Genomic DNA, 27,195 nt, shown 5'->3' with positions numbered 1-27,195 from the left:
ATGAATGACAATGGAAGTTAATTATATTGTCTATATACTATACAGAAGGTGATTCAGTGTTTTATGTGTGTGTTTTCAGAGCCTGTGGATTGAGAGAACCACCCTGATTCTGTCTCGTCCCCTCCCTGGAATCTCCCGCTGGGCTGAGGTGGAGAGGAGAGAACTGGTGAGGAGCACTGTCATCCCATACTGTCGTCTCATAGGCTATTGTCATCTCATGCTGTCATCTCATGATGTCGTCTCATACTGTCGTCTCAAACTGTCATCTCATACTGTTGTCTCATACTGTCTTCTCATACTGTTGTCTCAAACTGTCATCTCAAACTGTCATCTCATACTGTCGTCTCATACTGTCTTCTCATACTGTCTTCTCAAACTGTCGTCTCATACTATTATCTGAAACTGTCGTCTCATACTAACGTCTCAAACTGTTATCTCATACTATCGTCTCATACTATTGTCTCATTCTGTCATCTCATACTGTCATCTCATACTGCTGTCTCATACTGTCGTCTCATACTGTCATCTCATACTGTCGTCTCAAACTGTCATCTCATACTATCATCTCATACTGCTGTCTCATACTGTCGTCTCATACTGTCATCTCATACTGTCGTCTCAAACTGTCATCTCATACTATCATCTCAAATTGTCGTCTCCTTCTGTCATCTCATAGACTTTTGTTGTCTCATACTGTCATCTCATACTGTCGTCTCATAGACTTTTGTTGTCTCATTCTGTCATCTCATACTGTCATCTCATAGACTTTTGTTGTCTCATTCTGTCATCTCATACTGTCATCTCATACTGCTGTCTCATACTGTCGTCTCATACTGTCATCTCATACTGTCGTCTCAAACTGTCATCTCATACTATCATCTCATACTGCTGTCTCATACTGTCATCTCATAGACTTTTGTTGTCTCATTCTGTCATCTCATACTGTCATCTCATACTGCTGTCTCATACTGTCGTCTCATACTGTCATCTCATACTGTCGTCTCAAACTGTCATCTCATACTGTCATCTCATACTGCTGTCTCATACTGTCGTCTCATACTGTCATCTCATACTGTCGTCTCAAACTGTCATCTCATACTATCATCTCAAATTGTCGTCTCCTTCTGTCATCTCATAGACTTTTGTTGTCTCATACTGTCATCTCATACTGTCGTCTCATAGACTTTTGTTGTCTCATTCTGTCATCTCATACTGTCATCTCATAGACTTTTGTTGTCTCATTCTGTCATCTCATACTGTCATCTCATACTGCTGTCTCATACTGTCATCTCATACTGTCATCTCATACTGCTGTCTCATACTGTCGTCTCAAACTGTCATCTCATACTGTCATCTCATACTGCTGTCTCATACTGTCGTCTCAAACTGTCATCTCATACTGTCATCTCATACTGCTGTCTCATACTGTCGTCTCATACTGTCATCTCATACTGTCGTCTCAAACTGTCATCTCATACTATCATCTCAAATTGTCGTCTTCTTCTGTCATCTCATCTCATAGACTTTTGTTGTCTCCTACTGTCATCTCATACTGTCATCTCATAGACTTTTGTTGTCTCCTACTGTCGTCTCATACTGTCATCTCATACTGTCGTCTCAAACTGTCATCTCCTACTGTCATCTCATACTATCATCTCAAATTGTCGTCTTCTTCTGTCATCTCATAGACTTTTGTTGTCTCATACTGTCATCTCATACTGTCGTCTCATACTTTCATTATTATTATCTCATACTGTCGTCTCATAGGCTACTGTCGTCTCATACTGTCATCTCATACTGACATCTCATTGGCTTCTGTTATCTCATACTGTCATCTCATGCTGTCATCCCATAGGCTGTCGTCTCACGCTGTCGTCTCATACTGTCGTCTCATACTGTCGTCTCAAACTGTGACATCAGACTCCTTAGGGAGATGATGCAAGCGAGTGCATCATTTGTGTTTGTCTCTCTCTCGTAAGTGTCATTATGGATTCAAATCTATGTGTGTGTGTGCAGGTGGAGGTGAGCCCTCTGGAGAATGCCATCTACGTGGTGGAGAATAAGACCCAGGAGCTGCGGACCCTGATCAGCCAGTACCAGCACCGGCAGCACCATGGCAACATCAACCCCCTCAGCATGCTGCTCAACGGGGTCATAGATGCTGCAGTCAACGGGGGCATCGCCAGATACCAGGAGGTACTGACAGAGAGGGATGGAGGGAACATTCAGTGTTATCTGCTAAGGACCCAGTTGGTATTCGATAGAACGTTGCGACCCTTATCGCCTGTGGGGAAACCAGGCAGGTTTTGAAACTGCAGTAAAAGTGCAGTTACTGCAGTCGACTGTAGTATTTTGGATGCAATAAGTGCAGAATAACTGCAGTGTACTGCAGTTGAAGTGCAGTTATACTGAACTCTAACTAGTTACACTGCAAAATTACTGCAGTAAAAAAAGGTGTTATTTTGTATGCAGTATTTATAGCATACTAAAGTTAGTGGAGTGAGTGGAGTTACAAACGGACTGTACTAAACAAGTTAAATGTCTTGTGATGAAATGTTTTCCACACACGTAGATACGTGTAGTCTACTTGGACACAGCGTCCCTCCATTTCCCACACCGAATAACTTGAAGCCACAGTGCTCTTCTTGCAGGCTCTACTTCCCTATGTGGGAGCATTCAAACCATTGGTTGAGATTTTTGACCTGGCTTCATGTACATTGAACAACACAGCAGCTTTTCGGCATGTTTTGTTCTTTCTGTAAAACAAAAAAAAGAATGTTTGTTTCCCCAATGTGTGGGCATATTATTATTATTTGAATATTGACTTGGAGTATGCCTTGTAACTCATTCATATCCCATGTTCATCCTCCACAGGCATTCTTTGATAAGGACTACATCAACAGTCAACCAGAGGACTCAGAGAGGATAGCTCAGCTAAATGACCTGATGCAGGAACAGGTCAGACACAACTCTTAACTCCTCACTGCCCACTGGTCAATGGTCCATACAGTGTACATGGGTATAGAGGACAGATAAACCATATGTTCTCTCTTTCCTACATGTTGTTTCACTGTCACAGGTTCACATCCTTGGAGTGGGGCTGGCTGTCCACGAGAAGTTGGTGCACCCAGAAATGCGTCCTCTGCACAAAAAGCTGATAGATCAGTTCCACATGATGAGGGCTGGTTTACACCAGGTAAGTGGTTCCACATGCTCTTCGGTTTGTGTGTGTGTGTGTGTGTGTGTGTGTGTGTGTGTGTGTGTGTGTGTGTGTGTGTGTGTGTGTGTGTGTGTGTGTGTGTGTGTGTGTGTGTGTGTGTGTGTGTGTGTGTGTGTGTGTGTGTGTGTGTGTGTGTGTGTGTGTGTGTGTGTGTGTTTGTGCGCATGCGCGTGCAGTCAGTGTAAATATTCAGAGCAGTCTTTATATGTGGCCCAACAGGGGTTGCCAGTGGGCTACACAGGGGTCAACTCTCCCAGAGGCATCCTGACCACTCACAGCCACATGAGCCCAGAGAGCGTTCGTCTGATACACAGACACAGGTCAGTTTCACACAGGTTTCACAGGTTTCACTTGAGAAAGAGATGTTACAGTAATCTCAATGTGACCATCTCTCCCTCTATTTTAGCCCTATGAACCTGCAAGGTTCTATACGCCAGTCCTCCTCCTCCCTCTCTTCTCACACCTCCAGCGAGGCGGGAGGAAACCTGGTCATCCTGACAGATGGCCTGATGGGAGAGCCCCCTGAGGATACGGCACACATGCAGGTGGGTTTAACATTCACGCATACACACACGCAAGTTTTGTACATTTTGACAATACGTGTGTGAACAGATGTTTTATTTTCCAGCCAAGCCCCTCCTCCTCCAGTCTGAGCTCCATTCGCTCCACCTCTTCCCAGATAATCAACTCCGCCCCTTCCAGCGCTAGAGGTGAGTGACTCCTGCACCAGAAAGTAAATGTTTTATTTAGGAAACATGCTAATTCACAGTTGTGACTATAACTGTCAGTCAGTGTATATCCAGTGTTTATCAGTGGGTCTCTGGTGTCCATACAGTCTACAGCAGACCCATCCTATCCCCCTCCCTCCCTTCCCCAGGCTCTCCGTCCCTACCGGATAAAACCAAACACAACCGGGAGGTGATGATTCTGCTGCCCCCTCACCAGAGAACTAACAACACCATGTACTACAGCATGACTGACAACGGACAGGTACTGACGTTACAGGCCAAACCATTCAATTGCTGCCAAATGGACTGACGACATTGCTGTATTAGTTATTTAAGAAGACAGTGAGTTCACTGAAGCTTTGGAACAGCAAATTGGCCCGAAGCAGAAATATACTGGTACTGGGACTACAGAGCATACTGTTTGTTCTTGTACTTTACCCTTATTTTGAGCCTTTTTTGTCTCTCTGTTTGCAGAGCAACAATCTGCAGCGTGCCTTACTCCAACAAGTGAGCCCCTGTAAGCCATGCATTGATCCTCACACGGGCTTGCCAGAGAAAGGCAAGTATACTGAATGTGCGTGGTAAAATTGGTTAATGATGCTTTTCTCTAGTGTTGAGCTAAGTAGGACACAACTACACATACAGTAGGAGGATTTCCTAGCTCTGTAGTGAACATGTGGTTTTCTGGTGTTCCCCCAGTATTCCCTAGTGCCCCCAGCAGCTGGAGTCTAGATGGGGAGGGTAGGGAGACAGTGCCCTACATCCAGGGACCCACAGGGGGTGTTATCATGCCCCCCGTCCCGCCCAGGTCCTTCCCACCAGGTAAGAACAATCATGTCATAATATACACCTTATTTATGGGTAAGAGTCCCTTAGCTGTCATGTACACTAAATAGGAGGTTTTGTAAAGTACATGGGAAGTTTATTCTGATGTGAACGTTTTTACTTCCTCTCTCTAGGTCACTTCCTGATGCACTTTGATGCGTTCCACCACCAGAACAGTGACCCACCCCCAGCACTGCCCATTCGCTCTCTCAGAAAGGTTAAAGACAGTCATGCATACTGCAGCAGTAAATAATGCTATCCTCTTAACTTGGTCAACAGATGTCAACTAATTTCTTATCTTCCTCTCTCTCTTTATCTAGTCTCCTCTCCACCCCATACCAGGCTCCCCTACCAGTCCTCAGTCAGCCCTGGGGGGCAGTAACTCCACCCTCTCAGGCAGTGCCAGCAGTGGCGTCTCCTCTCTGAGTGAGAGTAACTTTGGGGGCCAGTACCCTGATCCCCCCGTGCGAAATGATGCCATGGAGCCCGTCCCCAGCCACCTGTGGACGCCTGAAGAGTACCTGGACTCTCCTTACCTCCACATCCACTACAGCGGGCCAGAAGCAGAGTCCCTCGACCAGGTCCGACCCTTCCACTACCGCAACCCTGTCTCACACCTCCACCCTCACTCACACCCCCAGTCTCACCCCCAACCGGCCGGCCTCGACGGTCACCCCCACCCTCACTCCCACCCCCAGTCTCATCCCCAACCGGCCGGCCTCGACGGTCACCCCCACCCTCACTCCCACCCTCACTCCCACCCCCAGTCTCACCCCCAACCGGCCGGCCTCGACGGTCACCCCCACCCTCACTCCCATGGGCCCACCCACCACCAGATACCACTCCACGGCCCCCACCGCATTCCTTACCGACGCCCCCAACCCCCGGCTGTGCCCCCAAGCCCTACCTGAGGGAGGGGTGCATCCCTGAGGAGGACCTGAGCTCTCTGTTGCCCCAGCCCATCCCCCTGCCTCGGAGGATCTTCCACTCCCCCCATAGCCACAGAGAGGAGCAAGCCAAGGCTGCATGGGAGCAGTGCATCAGCGAGGAACACGAGGAGACACCATGAGGAGACCATCTTTGGCTTCATCTCAATAGTCTATTATATTATAGGACTAAAGTGCTGGGCCTCTTGGAGATTTCAGTCACCTCGGTGCATCTAAATAGTTTAAAGTGACTCCCTCCCCCCTGTCTCCTTTCCTTCAGCTGCATTGATGTGAAAGATCATGGGCTATGGAATCATGCAAATACATTGTAGTCATTGACCATATTGCTTTCATGCTTTCATCCATCCCATGTTTTCATATCAGTGCAGGTAAAGGGGAGGAAACAAGGAGAGGAATCCACTTTAGACTATTGAGATACGCCCTCAATCTTCTCACTGTATTCAGACGGTCTGATTCTGAATGGAAGAAGCAGCCTCATAAGAATTAATAAGGGAAATATTATCTGTTGGACAATGTGACCGATAATAATGACTTTGTTTAAATTAATATTGATTGTACACTCTTCTACAACTAGTATGTGAGCATGTTTAGTTTATTTTCATTTGAGAACAGTATACAGCCGTTTTGTGAAACATGACGATCTCGATCAACATGATCAAACGATACATACTCCGAAAGGACCCCCCCCTTTTCCACAACAAAAGGCAACTACAGAAAGTTATATTCTTAGTAAAGTGATGTTGTCTTTTCTGCTTTCAATGCTACATATATCTAACCTTTTATTTTGATAGCTTTGCTACAGTATGTATGGGGTTTTCAAGTACACTTTCCATGCTCTTTTTTTTTTTTTTTTACACAACACTGTTTAGTCCTTCGCCATATGGCATTCTCCCATACTCTGTTCTGATACTTGGTTCTCATTGAAAGCAAGTCTGTTATTTGACCTGGGTCGCTCTTCTCAACCCAAACCTCAAAGGACATATAAACCTCAGTCTAGGAGTATTCATCCATACGGTACGTATGGAAAACCAATGTGAATGTATTTAAACAAGATGTGCTATTTGTATTACACAAGTGGCAGGTCTTATTTTCTGTTAATGTGCTTTATATTTAAGTTATGTATCTATTCCAGTCTTCTAATCTTTTGTGTACCAGATAGAAATGTCTCATGAGAGGAGCATGAGTGTTCTCTGACTGACAGATCTGATCAATCCTTGGGAGGGGTACAAGGAAGGGGTGAAATTGTCAGGTGCTGGAACAACAGTGAGTTCCAATTTCAGTTGCACAGGTTGAGCTGGATCCAATAGGACTGGATTGATCCCTGAAAGTAGATGGTGATGGAGACGAAGATGTGGTAAAATGAGAAGTAACGAAGAATAATGAAGAATAATGACTTAACAGTACCTCAATCACCTATTGGACTAACTGTACTCAGAAAAGCAGTATCACACCCTCTCTCTGCCTCTATATGTTTCAGGCCAATGTCAACCAACAAGTACTAAATATGGACCGTGTGTAAATGGACTGATGGCAATGCCATTGCTTCTGTCTGATTTACAGTACAACTTACCTGTTTTAATCACCCCCACACCCTCTGTGCACCTCCCTCCGCCCACCTGCCTTAAGTGCACTGAATTGCAGTATCAATCTCTCGCTCAGACAACTCACTTGACTGGTTCTGAGAAACTCGTGAAAATGACAGTTCTCCTTTCTCGTCACTTTCTCAACACTCTCCGAACAAAGCAGATAATATCAACGTGTGACATCTGTTTCGTCCTGCCTTGGTTGACGATGTGGTGCTACAGTAATACTTTCTGCCTGCATCTCCTCTTCACCCTGATCTGCAATATGGACATGTTTGTGTATAGAAGATTAGTATGAGTAGCTCAGACAGGACCATGAGTTTGATCTCCTTGGGGAATGAAGGTACAACAGACAGTTAGCTGAGATGTAACGTAGAACTCACCACCAGTGGGTTGGAAAGTGGAGGTCAGTGTTCCAACGACAGCTCTTTGTTTCACACAGTCCTTTTCTGCAGGTAAATGCTTGGTTTTGTGTTCTTGTAAATCAGGTTCTCCACTGATCAGACAACATCTATTTTTGTATGCAGGTTCATCAGTGTTGACGTTTTTCACTGATGTACCATGAAAGGATGCAGGGTATGTTTAGCAGTGGAATTAGTATGGAACAGCAGAGCTATAGATTAAATAAGATGATTATCAGGTGTAGGGGCAAGCTGATGTTGAGAGGTGTGATACTCAGATCAAATATAGGTACAATAGAATTTTTCAATGTAAATTCTGTTACTGTACATACAGCGGTATTGTGAAATATTTTTGAGAATTATTGCAGACCCCCCTAAAATAATTGTATTGTTGTTTTGTGTAAATACATGTACTCCAGAAATTGATATAATTGATGAATATCTATAATCAATGTTTAAAGAAGACCAATCAATTAGACTGTGGTGTGTCTGCATTGTTGACTTCAAATCTTCAAACATAAATACTTTATACACTTTTCAATGTGCTTTCTTGTACATATGGTGTTAGCATGATCAAACAGTGTTTGGTTGTAAAAGTGGTTTGCCTACTCCCATAACTGCTGTGGTATGGATTCATTAACAATGCCAAACATTAAAGACAATCTTTTATCAGCCTCGTCTCTGTCATTTCCATCGCTTGCTGCTCAGTGGGAAATAGCAACAATGATCGGCAGTATGTTTGACAGGGAATGGAATTTGACAGAGGTAGATATATACACAACGGCAGGTTAAAGTGTCAAGGCACCCGGATAGATAATAATACCAGTAAAATAAAGAACAGAGTAGCAGTAGCAAATGATGAGTGTAAAAGTGTGGTAGTTTCTCCTATTATTTTCTGCAGATCCTCTCAAGCTCTGTCAGGTTGGATGGGGAGTGTTGCTGCACAGCTATTTTAAGGTCTTTTCAGAGATGTTTGATCGGGTTAAAATCCAGATTCTCGCTGGGCCACTCAAGGACATTCAAAGACTTGTCCCAAAGCCACTTGTGCATTGTCTTGCCTGTGTGCTTATTGTCCTTGTCCTGTTGGAAGGTGAACCTTCAACCCAGTCTGAGGTCCTGAGTGCTCGGCAGCAGGTTTTTTGTCAAGGATCTCTCTGTACTTTGCTCAATTCATCTTTGCCTCGATCTTGACTAGTCTCCCAGTCCCTGCCGCTGAAAACATCCCCACAGTATGATGCTGCCACCACCATGCTTCACCGTAAAGATGGTGCCAGATTTCCTCTAGACTTGACGCTTGGCATTCAGGCCAAAGAGTTCAATCTTGGTTTCATTAGACCAGAGAATCTTGTTTCTCATGGTCTGAGAGTCCTTTAGGTGACTTTTGACAAACTCCAAGTGTGCCTTTTACTGAGGAGTGGCTTCCATCTGGTCACTCTACCATAAAGGCATGATTGATGGAGTGCTGTAGAGATGGTTGTCCTTCTGGAAGGTTCTCCCACCTCCAGAGGAACTCTAGAGCTCTGTCAGAGTGACCAGCGGGTTCTTGGTGTCCTCCCTGACCAAGACCCTTCTCCCCTGATTGCTCAGTTTGGCCAGCTCTAGGAAGAGTCTTAGGGGTTCCAAACTTCTTCCATTTAAGAATGATGGATGCCACTGTATTCTTGGGGACCTTCAATGCTGCAGAAATGTTTTGCTACCCCAGATCTGTAAGTTGACACAATTCTATCCCGGAGCTCTATGTACAATTCCTTCCACCTCATGTCTTGGTTTTTGCTCTGACATGCTCTGACATGCACTGTCAACTGTGGGACCTTATATAGACAGGTGTGTGTCTTTCCAAATCATGTCCAAGCAATTTAATTTACTACAGGTGGACTCCAATCAAGTTGTAGAAACATAAAAGATGATCAATGGAAACAGGATGCACCTGAGCTCAATTTCAAATCTCATAGCAAAGGATTTGAGTACTTATGTAAATAACTTTTTTTTAAATGTCATTATGTTGTATCATGTGTAGATTGCTGAGATTTTATTTATTTAATCAATTTTAGAATTGTGGGAAATGTTGGAAAAAATGTTCTGAACACTGAATGAACTGTATGTATTTAGGGAAGCAGCCTGGTGCAGGGTGAGTAACCGGGTGGTAGCCGGCTAGTTAAGGCTATTTAAAAGTCTGATGGCCTTGAGATAGAAGCTGTTTTTCCGTCTCTCGGTCCCAGCTTTGATGCACCTGTACTGGCCTCACCTTCTGGCTAATAGTGGGGTGAACAGGCCGTGGCTCGAGTGGTTGATGTTCTTGATGATCTTTTTGGCCTTCCTGTGACATTGGGTGCTGTAGGTGTCCTGGAGGGCAGGCAGTGTGCCCCGAGTGATGCGTTGGTCAGACCGCACCACTCTCTGGTGAGCCCTGCGTTTGTGAGCGGTGCAGTTGCCCTACCAGGTGGGGATACAGCCTGACAGGATGCTCTCATTTGCGTATCTGTAAAAATGCAGGGGCCGAGACAAATTTCTTCAGCCTCCTGAGGTTGAAGAGGCGCTGTTACACCTTCTTCACCACACTTTCTGTGTGGGTGGAACATTTCAGATTGTCAGTGATGTGTACGCAGAGGAACTTGAAGCTTTCCACCTTCTCCACTGCGGTTCCGTAGATGTGGATGGCGACGTGCTCCTTCTGCTGTTTCCTGAAGTCTCCTGTGTTGAGGATCAAATCAAAGTTTATTTGTCACGTGTGCCAAATACAATAGGTGTATACCTTACAGCGAAATGTTTACAGCGAAGTGGAGGTGTTGTTTCCATCAGAAAGTCCAGGACCCAGCTGCACAGGGTTCAGACCCAGGGCCCCAAGCTTAATGATGAGCTTGGAGGGTACAATGGCGTTAAAGGCTGAGCTATAGTCAATGAACAGCATTCTTACGTAGGTATTCCTCTTGTCCAGATGGGATAGGGCAGTGTGTAGTGCAATGGCGATTGGATTGTCTGTGGACGATAAGCAAATTGAAGTGGGTCTAGGGTGTCAGGTGAGGTAGAGGTGATATGATCCTTAACTAGCCTCCCAAAGCACTTGATGATGACAGAAGTGAGGGGCGATAGTCATTTAGTTCAGTTACCTTTGCTTTCTTGAGTACAGAAACAATGGTGGATATCCTAAAGCATGTGGGGACAGCAGACTGGGATAGATATACTCTGGTACCATTTGTCAGATGGTAGCAGAGTGAACAGTCTATGGCAATTTTAGGGCCCTTCCTCTGACACCACCTGATATAGAGGTTCTAGAAAGCAGGGAGCTCAGCTGCAGGGATGTAGTGGGCTGTCTGCACCACCCTTTGTAGCACTTTGCGGTCAATGGCGGTGGAATTGCCATGCCAAGCGGTGATGCATCCAGTCAAGGTGTTCTACTATAGATCAGGGGTGGGGAACTTCTCAAGGGCATGATTGGTGTCACACTTTTTTTCTCCATCCGTAGCAAACACAGCTGATTAATCAAATTGCATTCTAATCTTAACATCATGATTAGGTGATTATTGGAGTCAGGTGTGTTAGCTGAGGTTGGGGCAAAACTGTGACACCAATCAGACCCTCGAGGACTGGAATTGCCCACCCCTGAGGGGGATGGTGCAGCTGTATGACTTTTTAAGGATCTGAGGGCCCATGCCAAATCTTTTCAGCCTCATGAGGGGGAAGAGGTGCTGCCGTGCAGGTGTGTTTGGACCATGTTAAGTCCTTAGTGATGTGGACACCAAGGAACTTAAAGCTCTCGACCCGCTCCACAATAGCCCTGTCGATGTGGATGGGGGCGTGCTCTCCCCTCTTTCTCCTACAGTCCACGATCAGATCCTTGGTCTTACTGACTTCGAGGGAAACGTTGTTGTCCTGGCACCACACTGCTAAGTCTCTGACCTCCTCACTGTGGTATGACTCAAAACAGGAATGTCTAAAGTTGTCCCAAGTGCGCCAGGCTGCATGCGAGGGAGAGGCAACTGCTCCGGCGATATAACTAGGGAGAATCTATTATATACTCCTCGTGTCCTCTCTCTCAACGGAAACGGTACTGTACTGAATGAACCGTTGAAAAACGTTATAATGGTGGCCCAGGGGGTGATTACCATATGGTGTGCTGCATGAGTTTTGCGATTTCAAATGGTCACACCCATATTGCACATGTATTTACTCTGCCCAAAATCTGTCCAAGTGAGAGAAGCCCTTTTTTTGGAAGTCTATGAGAGTGTTGAATTATGTGAGGCTTATTTGATCAAATATAATGTTTTAAATATTTAGGCTGCAAAACGCTACAAAACATCACGTTACAAAGGTTGAAGCAAACTAAACACACCCCAGGTAAATAAGTCACATCTTTTAAACAAGAACATTTCCACAACATAGAATGCATTTTAAATTATCTTTACATTTTAAATATACGTTCTATATAATTTATTCCATATATATAAATGCAAGTTGCTTTAATGGTCATATTAGACAAGACAATGAAAACAAGGGTTAACTAAACATTTTATAAATACTGCGGCTGCCACTTATTGATGTCTTGTGAACTGTGCACAGTCAGTGGAGGAGGTTTATAGGCCTAGCTTCTCCACAATCTCCACCTATAAAATCTATCAATAGATTATGTAAAGGCACATGATGTCACGAACGTGGTCAGGGAAATGACCGGACCAAGGTGCAGCGTTGTGAGCGTGCATTTCTTTTTATTATGAATGCCGCCAACAAAAACAAGAACCAACAAAAACCGACCGTGCAGCTTACTCGGGCTATACAGGCCACTATAACAAAGTCAACTACCCACAACTAAGGTGGCAAAACAGGCCAATCAGAGACAATGAATAACAGCTGTCCCTGATTGAGAACCATACCTGGCCAAAACATAGAAACAGAAAACATAGAAATAAAGAAACTAGAATGCCCACCCTAGTCACACCTTGGCCTAACCAAAATAGAGAATAAAAGCCTCTCTATGGCCAGGGCGTGACACATGATGTAAATGTTTATTCAATATTTGTTAAAGCAGCAATCACTAGTTGAAACAACAACTAAGCCTCTCCCTGCCCTTGTTTCAGTAAAAAGCTGAGGATTGGTGCTGGAGAATATGTAACTACTCTCAAATTGATAGACAGCGCTATGGATGCAAGGATTGACCATCCATGATATCAATATTATAGTTTTAGCCATGGTTTGAGGCTATACAGTGTTTGTTTACATTTACTTTGCTTACAAACATTTGAGTAAAACAAGCTTATATTTTGGGTTCTGATGGGGTACAACAGTTGAACTAAGTTCATGAGGCATTTATATATTATATTCTTCAAGAATCAATGGGTACATATCATTCATTGTTCATACATTCAATACATCATTTATACTAGATCTCCCATCAGAATATAGAGAAGGAGATGAATAACATTAATCTCATTCTCCTTCTCCATGAAGACTTCTCTGCCTGGCTGCCTTTTCCAACTCAGTTTGGCATCTTGACACCTCTTCTCTGTCATTTTCTCCAGGATCTGCTGTAAAATTGCCTCTAACAAAGCCAGATAAGTCATGGTCACAGAGGAGTCAGCTTCACTCTCACTACATACTGTATCTGTTCATCATACCATTTCACATCAACTTCCCATTGCCATGTGTCTGTTACTGCAAATACTTAGTATTAGAAAATGACAGCCACTTTACATGTAGTAAGTACCAGCTAAGGCCTCTCTAATCAATGTCACAGCACTAGCACACTGGATTCAACCAGTTAAATGCCTCATGCTGGGCTGGTAAAAAGATGTGCAACCCTAGGTGTCTCCAAAGGACAGATTGGGGAAAACTGACTTATAGACTAATGTATACGTACGACTTTAATGGGTCGTTGGGGACAAGTTTCCATCATATGACATTCTTTAATTTATTCAGCAACTTAATAATATAATATAATAATATAATATGCCATTTAGCAGACGCTTTTATCTAAAGCGACTTACAGTCATGTGTGCATACATTCTACGTATGGGTGGTCCCGGGGATCGAACCCACTACCCTGGCGTTACAAGCGCCATGCTCTACCAACTGAGCTACAGAAGGACCGCTATCCATAATCAGTTTTGAAAACATTTTGATTGACTATTGACTATCAGAAACAGCAACCCACTATCTGTCATTTAAGGCCTTTGTAAAGGTGTGGTATATGAATGTTGTACATCCGATGTTGATCAAGAAAATGCAGCCTCTGTCTCAAGTTCAAGCTGACCAGTAGCCTATGCAAAACGACGTCAGAACTCCCCTATTGGACATGCAAAAAATGTGCTCTGCATGAAGCAAGAAGTTAGTGGAAATGTCCTTAGCTACTCAACTCCATTCACCGTTAAAAGTTTGCTATGCTTTGTGTTTGCAGGAACAGTGGAGAATCTGTCAGGTCTCTGATAAATAGGCAAAGCTGTCATTGATGCTTTGTGTTTGCAGGAACAGTGGAGAATCTGTCAGGTCTCTGATAAATAGGCAAAGCTGTCATTGATGCTTTGTGTTTGCAGGAACAGTGGAGAATCTGTCAGGTCTCTGATAAATAGGCAAAGCTGTCATTGATGCTTTGTGTTTGCAGGAACAGTGGAGAATCTGTCAGGTCTCTGATAAATAGGCAAAGCTGTCATTGATGCTTTGTGTTTGCAGGAACAGTGGAGAATCTGTCAGGTCTCTGATAAATAGGCAAAGCTGTCATTGATGCTTTGTGTTTGCAGGAACAGTGGAGAATCTGTCAGGTCTCTGATAAATAGGCAAAGCTGTCATTGATGCTTTGTGTTTGCAGGAACAGTGGAGAATCTGTCAGGTCTCTGATAAATAGGCAAAGCTGACATTGATGCTTTGTGTTTGCAGGAACAGTGGAGAATCTGTCAGGTCTCTGATAAATAGGCAAAGCTGTCATTGATGCTTTGTGTTTGCAGGAACAGTGGAGAATCTGTCAGGTCTCTGATAAATAGGCAAAGCTGTCATTGATGCTTTGTGTTTGCAGGAACAGTGGAGAATCTGTCAGGTCTCTGATAAATAGGCAAAGCTGTCATTGATGCTTTGTGTTTGCAGGAACAGTGGAGAATCTGTCAGGTCTCTGATAAATAGGCAAAGCTGTCATTGATGCTTTGTGTTTGCAGGAACAGTGGAGAATCTGTCAGGTCTCTGATAAATAGGCAAAGCTGTCATTGATGCTTTGTGTTTGCAGGAACAGTGGAGAATCTGTCAGGTCTCTGATAAATAGGCAAAGCTGTCATTGATGCTTTGTGTTTGCAGGAACAGTGGAGAATCTGTCAGGTCTCTGATAAATAGGCAAAGCTGTCATTGATGCTTTGTGTTTGCAGGAACAGTGGAGAATCTGTCAGGTCTCTGATAAATAGGCAAAGCTGTCATTGATGCTTTGTGTTTGCAGGAACAGTGGAGAATCTGTCAGGTCTCTGATAAATAGGCAAAGCTGTCATTGATGCTTTGTGTTTGCAGGAACAGTGGAGAATCTGTCAGGTCTCTGATAAATAGGCAAAGCTGTCATTGATGCTTTGTGACGATGATGCCATTTTTGCGACGGTGGTGCTTTTGTGATAACAACTACACAGCAAATGGAATGGTATCAAACCATGTGTTTGAAGCATTTGACACATTTACATCTACATTTAAGTCATTTGGCAGACGCTCTCATCCAGAGCGACTTACAATCGAGACCAAAATGACACCATTCCACTGATTTTTACTTCAGCCATTACCACAAGCCCGTCCTCCACAATTAAGGTGCTACCAACCTCCTGTGCCACCCATACTGCCAGTGTGCGTTGCGCCATCATAAGAAAGTATGTGTGTGTGTGTGTGTTATAGCAGACATGAGAGGGTTCACGTCAGGCCTCTGGGTCCATAGCAGACCCCAGAACATGAAAGGGAAATGACAAATGCCTTTCCGCTCAAGGCCACTACAATCTTCCTGGAAATTCTCACTTGGACTCGCATTGCTGTTTCAAATGCTTGAGACAGAGATCAAACTGAATTAGGCTTTGTACTGAAGCAGAAGGTTACAGTGAATTCAATGGTGCTATGTGCACTTGTTCCTGCAGGTGGCACAAGTGTCTGAGGGAAAGTATTGCCCCTGTGCATTCTCATTCATATCTATAGGCTAACGTACAGAGTATATTGTATGAAAATGATATTCCATATTTGTTGATGATGTAGAGTGTTGGGATGTAAACATAATCAAAGGTAGAATCGTGTCTGATAAAGGTTATATACTGTAAATAACACAATATAATCATGTTTTGTGTAATTATGTGCAGTGAGAGATCTTAGTAAGAGGATGAGAGAGAGAGGAAGATAAAGAGGGTTTGAGTGAGGAGAGAGAGAGAGGAAGATAAAGAGGGTTTGAGTGAGGAGAGCGAGAGAGGAAGATAAAGAGGGTTTGAGTGAGGAGAGAGAGAGAGGAAGATAAAGAGGGTTTGAGTGAGGAGAGAGAGAGAGAGAGAGGAAGATAAAGAGGGTTTGAGTGAGGAGAGAGAGGGGGGGGGAGAAAGGGGGAAAGCGAGAGAGATGCGGGAGGTATAGAGACCTCTACTGAGGGCATGGATATTTTAGGACCTTTTTTCAGGGAGCTGCATTAGGCAGTAAAGAGGAGGAGAGAAAGAGACACAGAGAGAGAGCGAGGGAGATACAGAGAGAGAGAGGGAATGAGAGACAGAGAGAAAGGGAGAGAGAGAGAGGGAGGGAGACACAGAGAGAGAGGGAGGAAGAGACAGAGAGGGAGAGACAGAGAGAGAGAGTGAGGGAGAGATCCTTTTCTACAGTAGGCAACTCAGCCCACACTAACAAAAGCTCCTTCATATCAGAGGTGTAAAGAGACAGAATTTGAAAACTCTAATGACCCTTGCGTATTTAGCATAGAAATTCCGCTGTTGTGATGTCAGTCTGGTGAAAGGGTAATATTGTTGCATGTCTCTGAGACCACATGTAAGTGAATATCTATGGCAACAGCAAGGACATGTCACTGTCAAGGCCTCCTGTCATTCCCACTGAGGTCTTCTAAGAGTGGAATGAAATAAGGCTGGCTTTCTCTCAAGGGGATGACGATGCTGTGGTGCATGTTGATGCTGTCACTGTATGTTCCCTTATCTTCAATGCTCTCTCTCTCTTACCCTCGTCTCTGAGCGTCAGTTGATGTGGGTGTGTGTAGGATCTGAGCATGTGTGTGTGTTTTTATGTGTGTGGACACAGTGTCTGAGTGCGTGTGTGTGTTCAGTATCAGAATGTGTGTGTGTACGCACAGTGTGTGAGTTCAGCATCTGAGTGTGCGCACAGTGTGTGTGTATATAGTAACTCTGTGTGTGTGCACAGTGTGTGTGTATATAGTAACTCTGTGTGTGTGCCCTGTATTTGTGAATGCAGGCGGAGCCCTCTGCTCCAGTGGGGTTGTGGAGAAGCCTGCCTGCCTCACACTGAAGTTATTGTTCAGGGACAAAGAGCACTATGATGTGAAGAGCATCCCTCATAAAACCTGCCATTTGGAATGACGTGCCACCCACAGGCTCGTGACAGCTTGGGGAAAATAAAAAATAAGCTGGCAGGAGGAGAACTGGTGTTGCGTCACTTTTAATATGATGTGTATTTTCAAAGTGGCTTTACAAGTGCAGTCTTCAACGTGGTTTCAAATAGATGAATTATCTCTAAAAGAAAGAAAGACCGCTCTTTGGGTTGTTTCATGTATTCTGCAATATGTTTGAATCGCGCTGATTGGCTTACATTTGATTTTGAGTGTGTGTGTTTTCGTTCATTGATTGAGCATTTCATCTTGTGTCTGCAGGCGACAAAGAAGTTGCAGATTTCCCCTTTAAAATGGACAAAGGTCAAATTTAAAGGGAGACTCAAACCTGCATCCATTTCAAGAAGAAAAAAAAGTTTAATAAACAAATCAATTTACATAAATAAAACAAGTTGCACATTTCAAACATAACAAACATAACACTCAACACTAGATTCCTATAGCAGAAAACACTTATTTTTTTTCCTCCCAAGCATTTACAGATTTTCTTAAAAACTTCAAGAAGCAAACATAGACATTGTATAAAAGCATCATACAGTGTGCATCCATCCGCATCAGAGTATAACTTACAAACTTACTGAAGGATAAATATTTTGGGCTTATTCCTAACTTGAGAGGCAAAAACGTACCATCACATCAGTGCATGAAAATCCAAGTTAGTGCATTTCCCAAGTTAGGACTGTCCCCTTTATTAGTGATAAATAACAGTAGAATGAAGTGGAGGTGAAAGCAGTCCATTATTTTATGGGGAACTCACAAATCATCTATATATGTAATGTATAGTATACCTTATGATAGTTATCCTCTCTTCCATGTGGTGAATTATAAAGTCAAGTCAAGACCATCTCTGGCAGCAGATATGGCGTGAGTGAATGAACATCTGACATGGCACCCTATTCACCATATAGTGCACTATGTAGGGAATAGGGTGTAACTGGAGATGGAGCCATTATAGAAAGCTGTCCTTCATTTCAGCCTCCAGAAGAAGGCTGAGGCTAGCCTGGTGTACCATGTAGCATCAGTAAGGTGCAAACTTCTGTCTGTCCGGTTTCTTGATGCAGTTGGCTGAGGAGATTTTGGTAGTGTAGGCTGCCAGGGTGCTGTGGGAGGGGGCTGCGGTGACAGCGACCTGGGGCGTGGGGCTAGAGAGAGTCAGGAAGGGGACAGACTTGACCCCTAGCAGGCCGGAAAAGGGCAGAACGCCGTAGGGGTGGCCCATGACGGGGGTTGGGGATAGGGCACTCATGGCTGCCAGGGTGGAGGCGGAGTGGGGGGAAGAGGCCGGGGAGACGGGCTGGGTGAAGGCCATGTTGAGGTCAGCCATGTTGGGGGAGGCCATGGACGCTGCCTGGGCCGTAGATTTAGCTGTCTCTAAACTATGGAGAGAGAAGAGTAGAGGACGAGTGGCTTTCAATACAATAGAATAGAATACAGTACAATGCAATACATTGCAATACAATACAGATCTATGAATTCTCTAAGGGATTATTACCAGAACAAGAGAACAACGGCATCATTACCGCATATCACCATCTTATTTAAAGGTCCAATGCAGCCGTTTTTATCTAAATATCAAATGATTTCTGGGCAACAATGAAGTACTGTTATTTTTTTCAATTAAAATGGTGAAAAAATAACCCCAAAAATACTGCATGGAACAATGCAACAATTTCAAAGATTTCACTGAGTTACAGTTCATATAAGGAAATCAGACAATTTAAATAAACGAATTAAGCCCTAATCTATGGATTTCACATGACTGGGAATACAGATACAGTATGCAACTGTTGGTCACAGATACCTTAAATAAAAGGTAGGGGCGTCGATCAGAAAACCAGTCAGTATCTGGTGTGACCACCATTTGCCTCAGCAGTGCAAAATATCCTCTATATGCATAGAGTTGATCAGGCTGTTGATTGTGGCCTGTTAAATGTTCTCCCACTCCTCTTCAATGGTTGTGCAAAGTTGCTGGATATTGGCGGGAACTGGAACACGCTGTCATATACAACATTCCAGAGCATCCCACACATGCTCAATGGGTGGTATGTGTGGTGAGTATGTGGGCCATGGAAGAACTGGGACATTTTCAGCTTCCAGGAATTGTGTACAGATCCTTGTGACACGGGGCAATGCATTATCATGCTGAAACATGAGGTGATGACAGTGGATGAACGGCAAGACAGGGGGCCTCAGGATCACGTATCTCTGTGCATTCAAATTCAATAAAATGCAATTGCGTTAATTGTCCGTAGCTTATGCCTGCTGATATCATAACTCCACCTCCACCATTGGCCATTATGTTCACAACTTTGAGAAAAGCAAACCACTTGCCCATGACACCATACACGTGGTCTGCTGGTTGGACATACTGCCAAATTTTGGAGGTGGCAACAACTCTGGTAGACATTCCTGCAGTCAGCATGCCAATTGCATGCTCCCTCAAAACTTGAGACATCTGTGGAATTGTGTTGTGTGACAAAACTGCACATTTTAGAGTGGCCTTTGATTCAAATAAAATGAATACAACCGTGAAATGCTTACTTAGAAGCCCTTAACCAACAGTGCAGTTCAAGAAGAGTTTAAAAAATATTTACCAATTAGACAAAAATAAAAAGTAACACAATAAGAATAACAATAACGGGACTCGGCACCGGTACCGAGTCAGTGGGGGGGTCAATGTCATATGTCCGGAGGCGATTTTTCTTGAATTGATCAACAGTCTTATGGCTTGGGGGTAGAAACTGTTGAGGATCCTTTTGGTCATAGACTTGGCACTCCGGTACCGCTTACCATGCAGTAGCAGAGAAAACAGTCTATAACTTGGGTGACTGGAGTCACTCTGACAATTTTATGTTTTATGACACTGCCTATTATATAGGCCCTGGATGTCAGGAAGCTTGGCCCCAGTGATGTACTGGGCCGTTCGCACTACCATCTGTAGCGCCTTGCGGTCAGATGCCGAGCAGTTGCCATACCAGGCGGTGATATATACGGTCAGGATGCTCTCGATGGTGCAGCTGTAGAACCTTTTGAGGATCTAGGGACCCATGCCAAATCTTTTCAGTCTCCTGAGGGGGAAAGGTTTGGTCGTGCCCTTTTCATGACTGTCTTGGTATGTTTGGACCATGATAGTTTGTTGGTGATGTGGACACCAAGGAACTTGAAACTCTCGACCCGCTCCACTACAGCCCCATCGATGTTAATGGGGTCTGTTCGGCCCACCTTTTCCTGTAGTCCACGATCAGCTCCTTTGTCTTGCTCACACTGAGGGAGGGGTTGTTGTCATGGCACCACACTGCCAATTCTCTGACCTCTTCCCTATAGGCTGTCTCATCGTTGTAGGTGATCAGGCCTACCACTGTTGTGTCATCCGCAAACTTAATGATGGTGTTGGAGTCGTGTTTGGACATGCAGTTGTGGGCGAACAGGGAAAACAGGAGGGGACAAAGTACTCACCTTTGAAGGGGCCCCAGTGTTAAGGATCAGCGTGTCAGACGTTTTGTTTGCATACTTACCACCTGGGGGCAGCCCATCAGGAAGTCCAGGATCCAGTTGCAGAGGGAGGTGTTTAGCCCCAGGGTCCTTAGCTTAGTGATGAACTTCGTGGGCACTATGATGTTGAACACTGAGCTGTAGTCAATGAACAGCATTCTCACATAGGTGTTCCTATTGTCCAGGTGAGAAAGGGCAGTGTGGAGTGCGATTGAGATTGCATCATCTGTGGATCTGTTGGGGCGGTATGCGAATTGGAGTGGGTCTAGGGTGTCCGGGAGGATGCTGTTGATGTGAGCCATGACCAGCCTTTCAAAGCACTTCATGGCTACGTGAGTGCCACGTGACGGTAATCATTTAGGCAGGTTATCTTCACTTCCTTGGACACAGGGACTATGGTGGTCTGCTTGAAACATGTAGGTATTACAGACTTGGCCAGGGAGAGGTTGAAAATGTCAGTGCAGACACTTGACAGTTGTTCCATGCATGCTTTGAGTACATGTCCTGATAATCCATCTGGCCCAGCGGCTTTGTGAATGTTGACCTGTTTTTGTTCACATCGGCTACAGAGAGCATTATCACACAGTCATCCAGAACAACTGGTGCTCTCGTGCATGCTTCAGTGTTGCTTGCCCCGAAGCGAGCATAAAAGGCATTTAGCTCGTCTGGTAGGCTCGTGTCACTGGGCAAGCTCGCGGCTGTGCTTCCCTTTGTAGTCTGTAATAGTTGTCACGCCCTGCTACATCCGACGAGCGTCAGAGCCGGTGTAGTAGGATTCAATCTTAATCCTGTATTGCCACTTTGCTTGTTTGATGGTTCATCTGAAGGCATAGTGGGATTTCTTATAAGCTTCTGGATTAGTCTCCCGCTCCTTGAAAGCGGCAGCTCTACCCTTTAGCTCTGTGCAGATTTTGCCTGTAATCCATGGCTTCTGATTTGGGTATGTATGTACAGTCAATGTGGGGACAACGTCGTCGATGCACTTATTGATGAAGCCTATAACTGATGTGGTGCACTCCTCAATGCCATTGGATGAATCCCGGAACATATTCCAGTCTGTGCTAGCAAAACAGTCCTGTAGTGTATCATCCGCGTCATCTGACCCCTTCTGTATTGAGTGAGTCACTGGTACTTCCTGCTTTATTTTTTGCTTGTAAGCGAGAATCAGGAGGATAGAATTATGGTCAGATTTGCAGACTGTTACGTGGAGTTAAGGTGGTCTAGGATTTATTTTTCTCTGGTTGCACATGTGACATGTAGGTAACATTTTTGTCAAACAGATTTAAGTTTGCCTGCATTAAAGTCCCCGGCCACTAGGAGTGCCGTTTCTGGGTCAGCATTTTCTTCTTTGCTTGTGGCCTTATAGAGTTGGTAGAGAGCGGTCTTAGTGCCAGCTTCGTTCTGTGGTGGTAAATAGACGGCTACGAATAATATAGATGAGAACTCTTGGTAGATAATGCGGTCTACAGCTTATCATAAGGTACTATACCTCAGGCAAGCAATACCTCAAGACTTCTTTTTTAATATTAGACATCGTGCACCAGCTGTTATTGACAAATAGATACACACCCCCACCCCTTGTTTTATCAGAGGTACCGTCTCTGCACTGATGGGTCATGGAAAATCCCGCTAGCTCTATATTGTCCTTATCTTCATTCAGTCACGTCACGGTGAAACATAAGATGTTGCAGTTTTAATGTCCCGTTGGTAGGATCATCTTAATCGTAGCTCATTTTTATTCCAATGATTGCACGTTAGCAAGAAGAACAGATGGCAGTGGGAGTTTACTCGCTCGCCTACGGATTCTCAGAAGGCTGCCCGGACTGCGGCCCCTTTTCCTGCATCTTTTCTTCACACAAAAGGCAGGGATCTGGGCCTGTTCCAGTGAAAGCAGGATATTCTTCTCGTCGGACTCATTAAAGGAACGTTTCTTCCAGTCCGCAGTGAGTAATTGCTTTTCTGATGTCCAGAAGTTCGTTTTGGTCATAAGAGGCGGTAGCAGCAACATTATGTACACAATAAGTGTAAAAAAAACTAACAAAATAGCACAATTGGATGGGAGAATGTAAAACATCAGCCATGTTCTTCGGTGCCATCTTAATATTAAGATGCACAAGGTGCACCTGTGTAATGATCATGCTGTTTAATCAGTTTCTTGATCTGCCACACCTGTCAGGTGGATGGATTATCGTAGCAAAGGAGAAATGCTCACTAACAGGGATGTAAACAAATTTGTGCACAAAATTTGAAAAATTAGCCTTTTGAGCTTATGGAACATTTCTGGGATCTTTTATTTCAGCTCATGAAACATGGGACCAACACTTTACATGTTGCGTTTATATTTTTGTTCAGTGTAGATTCTTAGCAAATAACAATTTCTCAAGCAATAATTTAGCTAGGACTGTCTGAGAGTGGTCTGAAGGGAGAGGGGGAAAACTGAAAACTAGCCGTTATTGGCAGAGAGGTTTGGAACTCTCTTATTGGTACCTTAACTAATTTAGCACCTGGTGATGTCACAAATAAGGCCAAAACTCTACCCAATCAAAACAGGTAGAAATTTCAGGCGGTTTTACAAACACCTTTTACACTAAAAGGGCATTATCATAATTTTCACCCTATTAATCCTCATAGCGTGGATATATATATATAAAACACAGAAAAATCACATTTAACCTTTGCCCTTAACAGTTATGGAAACAGAATCACCTCTCCCTCCCCCGGCACTGATTGGTTAGACTGGATCGCATCCTTACCAGGAGGTGATGAGGTACTGGGCCAGGTTGATGCTGACTGGTGTGCCTGTAATGGTGACGTGACGGTCACTGGTCCCGTCTAGCTGGCTGCCAATCTTGATCTGAGCTCCCGACATCTGCCTGATCTCATTGATCTTAGCGCCCTGCCGGCCGATGATCGAGCCTATCAGCTGCAAGAGAGAGATAGATAGATAGATAGATAGATAGATAGAGGGGTGGATGGATGGAGAGCTATATGCAGTGGATATCTGTGCAGAGAGTCTCAGCACTTGATTGCATTCAGATTGTCTAAGAGTTATTTATTACATTGCAATTGTTTCGAGAGTTGTTTCAAAAGTCTCAATATTGCAATACATCAAACAAAGCTACTGTAGGCTATATGACAGTGGTGTTGATGATGCTGAGTATGCTAACTATTAATAATGATAAACTGCAGACAATACTTGTGAAAGCTTGTGTTGAGAATGTGTGTACATGTTATTATTGGCCTTCTACAGTTTGTGTATGAAATGTACACCTCTCTAAACATTGTGATCACATTGTTTGTCTGCAATGGCCCCGTCATCTATCATGCATGTCAAACACACAGTTTTTCCAACCTCTTCCTTAATTGCAGTGCCTCATGCCCCAATAAAACAGACAGGAGAGAGAGAGAGAGGGGGGGGGGCATTTGCCTCTCATGAATCTGAATGGATAAAAGGTTATTGATTTCCATCGCCGTGGCGACTTCGCAAACAAATCACTTCCCGAACACGACCCAGAATAGAGGCATCTCTCTGCTAATAGAAAACCTAATGGGAAAATAATTCAAAACATAACACCCGACTGGTTTGTCTCTTTTTATCTGACATTAGTTTATAAAATACTGACATTAGTTTATAAAATGCTGACATTAGTTTATAAGATGCTGACGTTAGTTTATAAGATACTGACGTTAGTTTATAAGATGCTGACATTAGTTTATAAGATGCTGACGTTAGTTTATAAGATGCTGACATTAGTTTATAAGATGCTGACATTAGTTTATAAGATGCTGACGTTAGTTTATAAGATGCTGACATTATTTTATAAGATGCTGACATTAGTTTATAAGATGCTGACATTAGTTTATAAGATGCTGACATTAGTTTATAAGATGCTGACATTAGTTTATAAGATGCTGACATTATTTTATAAGATGCTGACATTAGTTTATAAGATGCTGACATTAGTTTATAAGATGCTGACGTTAGTTTATAAGATACTGACATTAGTTTATAAAATGCTGACATTAGTTTATAAGATACTGACATTAGTTTATAAAATGCTGACATTAGTTTATAAGATACTGACATTAGTTTATAAGATACTGACATTAGTTTATAAAATGCTGACATTAGTTTATAAGATACTGACATTAGTTTATAAGATGCTGACATTAGTTTATAAGATGCTGACATTAGTTTATAAGATGCTGACATTAGTTTATAAAATACTGACATTAGTTTATAAAATGCTGACATTAGTTTATAAGATACTGACATTAGTTTATAAGATGCTGACATTAGTTTATAAGATGCTGACATTAGTTTATAAGATGCTGACATTAGTTTATAAGATGCTGACATTAGTTTATAAGATGCTGACATTAGTTTATAAGATGCTGACATTAGTTTATAATTAGTTTATAAGATGCTGACATTAGTTTATAAGATGCTGACATTAGTTTATAAGATGCTGACATTAGTTTATAAGATAGTGACATTAGTTTATAAGATGCTGACATTAGTTTATAAGATAGTGACATTAGTTTATAAGATGCTGACATTAGTTTATAAGATAGTGACATTAGTTTATAAGATGCTGACATTAGTTTATAAGATAGTGACATTAGTTTATAAGATGCTGACATTAGTTTATAAGATGCTGACATTAGTTTACAAGATGCTGACATTAGTTTATAAGATGCTGACATTAGTTTTAAGATGCTGACATTAGTTTCAATGATACTGACACTAGTTTATAAGATGCTGACATTAGTTTATAAGATGCTGACATTAGTTTATAAAATGCTGACATTAGTTTCAATGATACTGACATTAGTTTATAAGATGCTGACATTAGTGTATAAGATGCTGACATTATTTTCAATGATACTGACACTAGTTTATAAGATGCTGACAATAGTTTATAAGATGCTGACATTAGTTTCAATCATACTGACATTAGTTTATAAGATACTGACATTAGTTTATAAGATGCTGACATTAGTTTATAAGATGCTGACATTAGTGTATAAGATGCTGACATTAGTTTATAAGATGCTGACATTAGTTTATAAGATGCTGACATTAGTTTATAAGATGCTGACATTAGTGTATAAGATGCTGACATTAGTTTATAAGATGCTGACATTAGTTTATAAGATGCTGACATTAGTTTATAAGATGCTGACATTAGTTTATAAGATGCTGACATTAGTTTATAAGATGCTGACATTAGTTTATAAGATGCTGACATTAGTTTATAAGATGCTGACATTAGTTTCAATGATACTGACATTAGTTTATAAGATGCTGACATTAGTTTATAAGATGCTGACATTAGTTTATAAGATGCTGACATTAGTTTCAATGATACTGACATTAGTGTATAAGATGCTGACATTAGTTTATAAGATGCTGACATTAGTTTATAAGATGCTGACATTAGTTTCAATGATACTGACATTAGTTTATAAGATGCTGACATTAGTTTATAAGATGCTGACATTAGTTTCAATGATACTGACACTAGTTTATAAGATGCTGACAATAGTTTATAAGATGCTGACATTAGTTTCAATGATACTGACATTAGTTTATAAGATGCTGACATTAGTTTATAAGATGCTGACATTAGTTTCAATGATACTGACATTAGTTTATAAGATGCTGACAATAGTTTATATGATGCTGACATTAGTTTTTAAGATGCTGACAATAGTTTTTAAGATACTGACATTAGTTTATAAGATGCTGACATTAGTTTCAATGATACTGACATTAGTTTATAAGATGCTGACATTAGTTTATAAGATGCTGACATTAGTTTATAAGATACTGACATTAGATTATGAGATGCTGACATTAGTTTATAAGATGCTGACATTAGTGTATGAGATGCTGACATTAGTTTATAAGATGCTGACATTAGTTTATAAGATGCTGACATTAGTTTATAAGATGCTGACGTTAGTTTATAAGATGCTGACGTTAGTTTATAAGATGCTGACATTAGTTTATAAGATGCTGACGTTAGTTTATAAGATGCTGACGTTAGTTTATAAGATGCTGACATTAGTTTATAAGATGCTGACATTAGTTTATAAGATGCTGACATTAGTTTATAAGATGCTGACATTAGTTTATAAGATGCTGACATTAGTTTATAAGATGCTGACGTTTAGTTTATAAGATGCTGACATTAGTTTATAAGATGCTGACATTAGTTTATAAGATGCTGACGTTAGTTTATAAGATGCTGACATTAGTTTATAAGATGCTGACATTAGTTTATAAGATGCTGACGTTAGTTTATAAGATGCTGACATTAGTTTATAAGATGCTGACATTAGTTTATAAGATGCTGACATTAGTTTATAAGATGCTGACATTAGTTTATAAGATGCTGACGTTAGTTTATAAGATGCTGACGTTAGTTTATAAGATGCTGACA

The 27,195-nt window shown here is 42.5% G+C and overlaps 2 protein-coding genes across 8 annotated transcripts in view; one reads left to right on the top strand and one right to left on the bottom strand.

Annotated features, from left to right (window-relative positions):
• Positions 1 to 8,369, top strand: part of LOC124045623 (dedicator of cytokinesis protein 3-like) — a 108,094-nt gene extending 99,725 nt beyond the window's left edge. For 4 of the 5 annotated variants that reach the window (XM_046365061.1, XM_046365057.1, XM_046365060.1 and 1 more), the window contains exons 43-54: positions 80 to 166; positions 2,017 to 2,196; positions 2,875 to 2,958; positions 3,080 to 3,196; positions 3,419 to 3,540; positions 3,627 to 3,765; positions 3,849 to 3,930; positions 4,098 to 4,210; positions 4,423 to 4,507; positions 4,648 to 4,770; positions 4,908 to 4,990; positions 5,094 to 8,369. In XM_046365061.1, the coding sequence (XP_046221017.1) occupies positions 80 to 166; positions 2,017 to 2,196; positions 2,875 to 2,958; positions 3,080 to 3,196; positions 3,419 to 3,540; positions 3,627 to 3,765; positions 3,849 to 3,930; positions 4,098 to 4,210; positions 4,423 to 4,507; positions 4,648 to 4,770; positions 4,908 to 4,990; positions 5,094 to 5,684 (1,806 nt within the window). In that variant the 3' untranslated portion in view covers positions 5,685 to 8,369. The remainder of the gene's footprint in view (positions 1 to 79; positions 167 to 2,016; positions 2,197 to 2,874; positions 2,959 to 3,079; positions 3,197 to 3,418; positions 3,541 to 3,626; positions 3,766 to 3,848; positions 3,931 to 4,097; positions 4,211 to 4,422; positions 4,508 to 4,647; positions 4,771 to 4,907; positions 4,991 to 5,093) is intronic. The other variant, XM_046365058.1, reaches the window with a different exon arrangement.
• A 9,218-nt stretch (positions 8,370 to 17,587) lies between these two features.
• The window catches only part of LOC124045621 (poly(rC)-binding protein 4-like), a 78,405-nt gene continuing 68,797 nt past the window's right edge, over positions 17,588 to 27,195 (bottom strand). For all 3 annotated transcript variants that reach the window (XM_046365054.1, XM_046365053.1, XM_046365055.1), the window contains 2 exons: positions 23,500 to 23,669; positions 17,588 to 18,630 (listed from right to left, as the gene is read on the bottom strand). In XM_046365054.1, coding sequence (XP_046221010.1) covers positions 18,273 to 18,630; positions 23,500 to 23,669 — 528 coding nt within the window. In that variant the 3' untranslated portion in view covers positions 17,588 to 18,272. The remainder of the gene's footprint in view (positions 18,631 to 23,499; positions 23,670 to 27,195) is intronic.

The sequence above is a fragment of the Oncorhynchus gorbuscha genome, linkage group LG10 (assembly GCF_021184085.1).
Source record: "Oncorhynchus gorbuscha isolate QuinsamMale2020 ecotype Even-year linkage group LG10, OgorEven_v1.0, whole genome shotgun sequence".
NCBI classification, from domain to species: Eukaryota; Metazoa; Chordata; class Actinopteri; order Salmoniformes; family Salmonidae; genus Oncorhynchus; species Oncorhynchus gorbuscha.
Note: the sequence above shows the minus strand (reverse complement) of the source record. Positions and strands in the feature narration are given on the sequence as shown.